This window comes from Dipteris shenzhenensis, chromosome 18 (genome assembly GCF_047967505.1).
Source record: "Dipteris shenzhenensis isolate YYH24624 ecotype China chromosome 18, Dip_SZ_1.0, whole genome shotgun sequence".
Classification (NCBI taxonomy): domain Eukaryota; kingdom Viridiplantae; phylum Streptophyta; class Polypodiopsida; order Gleicheniales; family Dipteridaceae; genus Dipteris; species Dipteris shenzhenensis.
Genome location: NC_141613.1, coordinates 22,236,944 through 22,244,991, shown reverse-complemented (window position 1 = coordinate 22,244,991; position 8,048 = coordinate 22,236,944). Strand labels below are relative to the sequence as shown.

At 46.1% G+C, this 8,048-nt stretch overlaps 1 protein-coding gene across 2 annotated transcripts; it reads right to left on the bottom strand.

The window, feature by feature from the left end:
- Positions 1-326: 326 nt before the first annotated feature.
- LOC147890953 (protein CLAVATA3 INSENSITIVE RECEPTOR KINASE 6-like) lies at positions 327-7,537 on the bottom strand. 2 transcript variants are annotated; one of them, XR_015542603.1, is made up of 12 exons: positions 6,064-7,537; positions 4,798-4,930; positions 4,622-4,693; positions 4,380-4,523; positions 4,162-4,233; positions 3,241-3,300; positions 3,049-3,143; positions 2,800-2,952; positions 1,938-2,276; positions 1,453-1,835; positions 879-1,362; positions 327-775 (listed from the first exon to the last, which is right to left on the bottom strand). XR_015542603.1 is itself a non-coding variant. In XM_087389544.1 (11 exons), the coding sequence occupies exons 1-11, from the start codon at positions 6,167-6,169 to the stop codon at positions 1,045-1,047; spliced, it is 1,875 nt and encodes a 624-aa protein (XP_087245670.1). In that variant the 5' UTR covers positions 6,170-7,537; the 3' UTR covers positions 327-1,044. The 2 variants fall into 2 exon arrangements, 1 of the variants encoding a protein (XP_087245670.1); XM_087389544.1 differs by having other exon boundaries at positions 327-1,362.
- Between the last annotated feature and the right edge of the window lie 511 nt (positions 7,538-8,048).

The following is an 8,048-nucleotide window of genomic DNA, read 5'->3' as shown; positions in this document are numbered from 1 at the left end:
AGACCCAACTTAGATGTACTCTTGAAATCAGATGTTGGTTATCGAGAACTTGAAAGCATCCGGTCATCTCTGCACTACTTGCAATGCCAGTGGGAAAGATTGTTTGCAATGATTCACCAACTAGGCCCACTGACATTCTTCGTGATGTTTACAAAGAATGTGCTGTCCGTTAAAGGAGCACCCACACTCACGTGACATAATTCTAACAGAATTCGATCCGATCCTAAATATGACTACTTTTCTCCATGATACAACTTTGGAATAGTCACAACAAGAGTTTAATTTCTCTCAACTTCATTTGGTTGAACAAGTCCATTTTGCACGATGAAAAAAGATTTGCATTTCTCTTTAGTTGACCTGGCTAAACAATGCACAGTTGAATGGAATGCATTTCAGAGGCATAAACAAATCAATGGGTGCACAAGGCCCGTGTTAGACAAAATGATACAGCTCTGATTTCGTAAAGCTTTCGATCCCGAGCCCCTATAAGAAGCCTTCGGATATTTAGTTTTGCTAGTTGCCACAGGGACATTGCTTTTCTTTCAAGAGTCTTCAAAGCCCAATAAAGTCAAGCCTTACCTTCTGGATCTTAACCTTGGTTTGCTGTCAGTTGCCATGGACTTATGGGAAAAAAATGATGATCCCTGATGAAGGGACGAGACAAATTGATCTTGCTTGCCTCTAAATTAGAGATGGTGGGCTGTTCATTGGATGAGAATGCTTAAATGCTGCCCACTGTAGGACAGTAGGAGCTGTTAGATTCCTGCAAATGTACCTGCAAGATGGCTGGAACTGTATGAATTACGTTGCAGACAGATTACAATGTCCAACGCGTAGAACACAAGCAACAACAATTGAAATTTCCTGTGCTCTGCTACCTCCTGGATTTCGGTTGAGTGGTGTGGTTCTTGATTTATGACCCTTGAGAAATGCTACCCACTCCTTTGTGGTGGACAAACCTCATCAACTTCGTAGAGGACAATTTAAGATCTGCCAAATTGTGAGTATCATGAGCTGAAGTGTGCATCATAATAGGCTATGAACTCATCTTGGGCCAGAAAGCTCCATAGCTTCTAGTATTAGAGAGGAGTCTTCCACCAAATCATAGTATCTTTGTGGTCTCAGCTCTGCACTTAAGCAACGATCCACCTCAGCTCTTTGCCATGCCTCCCATCTTTCAGCAAGACCGTCCCCTTCCAGCATCCGTAACACTTCCGACATCTTAGGGCGATCCACCGGGTCGAACTGTGTACACAACAGAGCTACTTGTACCATCTCCTCTAGTTCAACTGCAAGGTAATCGATTTTCAGTTCTGCATCCACCAGTTCCCCAAGCCTCTTCTCCTCTTGCAGCTTTTTCACCTGTACATTTCCAATTCATGACAGATCAATATGCTAGCTAAGGATTGCTTGCAACAACTTCTAATCTGCCTCTTAGAAGATCGCTCTTACCCACTCCAAAAGCACATAGCCTTTCTGGCTTGAAAGACGCCCAAAGTCAAGAGCTCTCTGTCCAGTGATGAGTTCCAGCAAGAGAATCCCAAACCCAAAAACATCTGTTTTCTCGGAGGATTGTCCTGTGGATAAATATTCAGGGGCGATATGGCCGACGGTACCGCGGACTGTAGTTGTCACGTGAGACTGTCTATGATCTAAAAGCTTAGCTAGACCAAAATCGCCCACCACAGCTCCAAATTCCTCATCCAACAGAATGTTGGCTGCTTTAACATCCCGATGAATGATTTTTGGATCACATTGCTCGTGTAAATAAAGTAAGCCCCTTGCCGAACCAACCGCAATTCTCTTGCGAGTAGGCCAATCAAGGACAGGTTTATCTGGGAGAAAAACAGACAATCCCGCATAAATCAGAAACTTTGTATTCATTTGTCCTGATACAGTTTGCAGAAAACTTCACAGATAGATTACTAACATCTAACCTCTTAGGCGAGAAGCAACGCTTCCATTCGGCATAAAAGGGTAGACAAGCAAGCGTTCAGCGGACGTTACACAATATCCAATCAAGCGTAGTAGGTTCCTATGCACAGCAAGGCTAATCATCTCCACTTCCATTTGGAATTGGACCTCCCCTCCAGCATTTCTATCCTTTAACCGCTTGACTGCCACCACAGAACCATCGGGTAAAGTACCCTTGTAGACATTCCCGAAGCCACCCCTTCCGAGTATGTTCCTGTTGTGAAAGTTCTCTGTCGCAGTTTGCAGCTCCCGAAATGAAAACTTTTTGAGCTGCCCCAAACAGACTTCTGCGTCTCGAGTCTCTGCGAGATACCAAAAATTCAGGTGATTGCAAAGTACAACATTTCCCAGAATTTATACTTTCCGAACAACCAAAAAGACAAAAAGCAGTTTGCGACTACTACTTCGGTTCAGATACATGCATGCATTTTATACTAACGTTGGAACTAACGTGTAAATCAGGGGTCAGCACTATCTCTGCTTAAAAATGTTTCACCCAGTCTAAACTTCTCAATCGTAGACCTTGTTTGACAGCTAAAATTCAAACTTTTAAGCTAATTACCAGGCGGCAAAATTGACGTGTAAAGTACAGAAATGGAAGCGCTCTACTTGACAAGAGAGAAGGCACTCGATGGGTTCTGCATTATGGTAGTTTTGGTTCATATTTTAACGACTACAGAGCCTTGCCCCTTTTAGTATCACTGGAAGCTTATTGTAAGAGAGTACTTTACATTGTTCATTATCTTTTGTGCAACGATTGCTGCCCTTCAAATTCCAAAAAGAAACGACTTTGGCACTGTTAGGCTCTAGCTTTTCATTACTTACCATGGATATCAAAAAAGATTTGCTGGTTACGCCGCCTCCTCCACAATAAGAACGCACTAACTGCCAAGATTATAGAGACAATAGACCCAGCACCAGTCCCGACTGCTATTGCTTCGATCTTGGAGCGACCCTGGGCAGTCGTTCCAGTATTATCTGGTAAAGAGCCAAAAATATGGTCATGATATAGCAAAAACAAATGCCACAAAAAATGTTGCTGCTGGGTTGGCATAAAAGGACATTGCTGCTAACCTTGAGACGCATTCAATGAAAGAGGGAGAGGAGGAGGGTCGCCTGGGCACTCGTGAAGAGCATCGAAGCCACACAAAAAATTGTTGCCTGTAATGCTGTAGCAAATGGCAGGCTTTATTAACCTCTGATGTCCCAGATCAATAAACAACTAGCATACAAATAGAGGGAATACAAGCATGCACAGAGGATTACTTGAAAGTCGTTGCTGACATGCGAGGCACATGTCCACTCAAGTTATTATACGATAGATCCCTGAAAATTGCAAAATGCATTCCCATCATCAACAAATACTCGCCATTTTAGGATAATCATCAGGGTCTGCTACCACAAGGGTTTCCTTCTTCTCAATTACTTTTCCAAGGCTATATTCATTTTTCTCTAGTGTATTTGCCACTTATTTCCAAGGTTGAAACTCAACCAAGGTACTTCAAACCAAAAAACAATGCCAGCATGGTCTAAACTATATGATATATAGTCATCTTTATTCATGTTATATCCTCCAGACTAGGCTTGCTAAGTATTCAGAGATGCATAGTGCAGGCCTTCTCGAAGGGAAGGGCAAATTTAATGTTCGCCCTAAAAAGCAAACCTAACAAACTATTAAAACCGTAATACCCAAACATACACTGCAGTGTTTGGTTTAGCAATAGATCAAAGGCCACTGCAACTTGAAAAGAAGACACGAAACCCTGAGAAAAACTTACATGGCTGCTAATATGGAAGAAATCTATTCTCAAACTCGGTTTCACAAAGCTTGTAAATCACGACATGATGCTACGACATCCCCACTGATCATAATCAAAGCCCCTCATGCCATGCACAGGGAAAGATTTAAGCCGGGACAAATGCTGAGCAAAGGGTCAAGGGCTGATGCATGTTGCACCCATACTAAGGCTCGCACAAGTCGGTAAAGAAAGATGATACCAAGTTTTTACTTTCTCATTACTCACAGGTAATATGATGGACATATTTTTCCTGTTTTAGTGTTCTTGATATAAAATCCTCAGAAAAACATAGTGTACACCTTGCTGCTTAGGCAGAAAGCTACCCTCAACACATAAAATATCCCTTAACAAGAAATTTCAAACATCTTACTGTTATCCTGATACTTACACGTAATTCAAACCGGGAATGTCAGCCAATGATGTTGGAAAGGACCCAGAAAGGCTGTTGTTGTTCAGCCGCCTGTTCAAATGTACACACAAATAATCAAAGTGTCAGTTGTCTATTACTGTTGGGTAAACCACTTTCAAGCATCCTTTTTTCTCGTTTCTCAGCAGTTTTTCAAGACAGGAGTACACTGGAGGGTGTGCCGGTTAAATATGACTTACAAATAGGTAAGACTTTTCAGCTGGCCAAAAGATTGTGGTATAGGCCCGCTGAATTCATTGTTGGAGAGGTCTAGACTAGACAGCTTTAAAAGCTTTCCCATCTCTACTGGGAGCGGACCGGAAATGTTGTTGCTTTCAAGCATCCTGCCATAGACAATCACCATGCATTATTCACAGTTGGAACAATCTTGATCATTCTTAGAATTCTGATTCTGCAACAATACATTGAAGTTCAGACTTACAAGGAAGCTAGATTTGACAAGTTCCCAATACTTGTAGAGAGAGGGCCTGAAAGCTGGAGGTTGGGTAACAGTCTGCATAAAGAGTTCATTATACGACCAGCCAAGGCAATTGTAACAATTGTAAAATGAAGATATTAGGTCTAACTATAAACAGCAGGTGTTGGAAAAGCGCTTACAAGTAGATGACAAGCTGCTGGCCTGAGCAGGTCACGTGATACCAGCTACAGGGGTCAACAGCATTGCCATCCCAACTACCCAGGGCATTCGTCGGATCCACAAGCTGTGCCTTGATAGACATCAGGGCTTGGACTGCACACAGAGCAACAAAAATACAGTTCCACGTGAGAAGGCATAATATTCTCTACTATATATTGATAAAAGAGTAAGTGGGCAGATGGGTCAATTATTTTACTGCTTAGCGGGATCGATCATCGATATTCATCGAGTCAGGAGGAAGTTAAGAGGAGTCAAAACTGCTTGCTTAAATATTCATTGCGATGTGACAATAGTTCGGTTAAAACTAATGCAGCTTGTACCGCCCCAAAAAACAAAAAAAGAGACAGTGAAGAGGAGTCAAAACTGCTTCCTCAAATATTCATCGTGATGTGACAATGGTTCGGTTCAAACTGATGCAGCTTGTATCGCCTCGCCCAAAAAAAAAAAAAAAGAGACAGCGAAACAGAGTAGGGAGAGAGGATCTAAGTGAAGAAACAAATGGGTTCCTCAAGAATCACTTGTGCGCAAGTTTTTCACCAAAATCTAGCAGGACTAGGCTCTGCAAAGAACGACGCATCAGGTCGATAAAAAACCAGCAAGTCTGCAGAAAACTCCCAAAACTCTCATCCACTTCGTGAAACGGGAAGACAGACTGTACACCCCTTTTATAAAAAGTACGGAGGTGTTGGGTAGTCGGCCAGAACCCTCTTCAAGAAATGGCAGAAAGCTGTTTGTAACTCTAAATAATCGAAATGGCAACTCCTCTCTGGTTTCTTCTTGCCTAGAATCATAGCACAGCTCGTACGTAGAACTTTAAAAGTTGGACTTTTTCTAGTTTTTCATAGTTTGAGCTTGCAGCTTTCTGGCTCATCTTCTGAATCCAAGCACTTTAGCCCGCTCAGAGATCTTAATTCGGGGAGATTTTCTACCTGCGTGTTATGTTTGCAGCGCGATTTTAGTTCCTGCTGACTCTGAGGGCTAGATTTCAAGTTTTCCATCCCCTTATTGTGGTGTTTGGACACCGGGTTCACAAATCGCAGGTGAAATAAGTGAAGGTCGAGCGAGGCAAGACGAGCTTAACAACGTATTTTCAAGGGGATCCGCAAATACAGAGCTGACCAGGGAGATGGCGATCAACATCTCTAGATATCCACTCGCTCCTCTTTCAACCCATCATCAAACAACACTCCTACTGAGATGCTGCAAAAGCTCCAGGCTCGCCATACCTTCGTAATTAACGCCCGTTGAGGTGAGTGTTCCTCTCGCCAGACACCCCATCTGCAGAACCACCATGAAGAGGAACACAAGCTCCTGCCTGCGTCGGGCCTGCATTCCAACGTTTCCTGTTGCCCGCTGAAATGCAAATTCGTGTGCTTATTATGCAGGGAAGGGTGAAAGGGTGTCATCAGAAGCGACGAGCTCATTCATAGATCGATGGGATCTCTTGCTGGAGGCGAGGATTGATTGGAATTGGGGAGCTATTCGCAAGCTTTGTCGTGGAGCTCTGTCCTCTCGACCTGTGTGTCCTTCCTGCTAGCGCCGAGCATTGTCTCCTACGAGCTCAATCCTGTAAAATACGTCCTGTCTTGGTTTTCTTGCTCAGAAAGCCTTCCGGCCTCGACACCATTTCTTGCTTGTCCCTTCGCACAGAGCTGGCTCTCCTGCACACTACCATTTCGTCTCTCGGCCTTGTCTCTTCCAACGCTGGCGTTCACGACTTCCACAGGGGCTGCATCATCATCGCTCTAACCGCAGCTTCTCATCAAAATTCTCTCGCCCGTGCCCACAGACCGTGAGAGCTGTGCTCATTCTCTCGCCTCACTCACGCTTTGATTCGTTCCGACAACTCCTCGTCTACAGGGCCGCAATCAAAGTGTCGATCCAGAATTGTGCGGCGCTCATGTCGTCAGTCTCTTCTGACTCCTGCTGCTGCTGCCTTCTCTCGACTCGAGCCCGACGAGCGCTCTCACAGGTCTCTTGCCCTCGCTACTGCGTCGCTCTACAGTCGTGGTCGGAATACGATGCTCTAGCTAGCAGTAGCAGCACAGGACCTCCCAAAACAGTTGCTTTCAGGCATCTACTCTCTCGGAGGCGTACCTAGTCACCTAGGGAGCACAGGCGCTACACTTGGCTCAGAATCTGGTTGCTCGCCGAGGACCCCAGTGGCGGAGCCCAAAGCTTGCTGTATGTCGGAGAAGGAGGTCATTCATGGGGAGGATGAAGGCGAGGCTGGAGGGACCCCGAGGAAGCCTGTGAACTGTGAGACGGGGCGGCTGTGCGTGCATACTTTTCTCGCGAGACTATGCGCTTGCGACAGGCTACTGCAAGGGGCAGGCAGGGGGACCTACGCTACAGTGCGCGGGCGGGGCGCTTATTCCATTCAGCGATTACAGTTACATCACTCGTGAACTGGAGTAATGCAAGCCGGGAATGTGAGCGAGGATTGGATAGTAGGAGGTTTGGGAAAGGGAAGCTGTTGGGATAGGGATGACGCGAAGGGTAGGAGGAGGAGGAGGAGGAGGAGGAGGTGGGAAGGTGAGAGAGACGACGCGAGCTGAGCTGAGCTGATGAGCTGAGGTGAGCTGAGGGGAGCCGACAGCAGCAGGACAAGACCGGTCGAGAGCAAGGCTTTGCTACGTTACGATTCGCAGCTGAGGGGACAACGGAAAGCTGCAAAATCTGGGGAGCAGCAGCTGGAGATCGGCCGGAGGTGGGATGGGGAGGAGGAGAGTACGACGAGCTAGCAAGGAGCAGAAGCGTGATGGAGGAGGGGGAAGGAGGAGGAGGAGGGAAGAGGGAGGAGGAGGGAAGGGAGGGGAGTGCGAGGTTCGAGGTTGCAGGGTATGGTTTCCCAAGGCGGTTATGGGGGTTGACGCCATAGCCAGAAGAAGGAGGAGGAGGGTGGTGGCGAAGGTGGCGGAGATGAAAACTTTGGCTAATAATAATAAGCGTCCGCTTCTGTATTATCGCTTCTCCGCCGCCGCCGCCGCCGCCGCTGTCCCCTACTCCGCCTGTTTCTTGTTTTTTCTATATATTTTAGATGGGGCCTTCAAATCATCTCCTCCGATTATCACTCCGCCGCCTCTTCCGCCCACTCCGCCGCCTCTTCCGCCCCCCCCGCCCCCCCCACCTTCCCCCCCTTCCCTTCCCTCACACGCCTCCACTTCCCAACACCTCCCACCCAACCTCGCCTCCTTCATTTGTCTCTCTT

Excerpts from the sequence above, each read along its gene's own strand:
- LOC147890953 (XM_087389544.1), bottom strand. The coding sequence starts at position 6,169 with ATGCAGGCCCGACGCAGGCAGGAGCTTGTGTTCCTCTTCATGGTGGTT. Across the intron at positions 3,301-4,161 it reads ATTCCCGGTTTGAATTACGT|GGATCTATCGTATAATAACT; the intron begins GTAAGTATCAGG and ends TGCAATTTTCAG. Across the intron at positions 3,144-3,240 it reads ATGTCAGCAACGACTTTCAA|CATTACAGGCAACAATTTTT; the intron begins GTAATCCTCTGT and ends CATTTGCTACAG.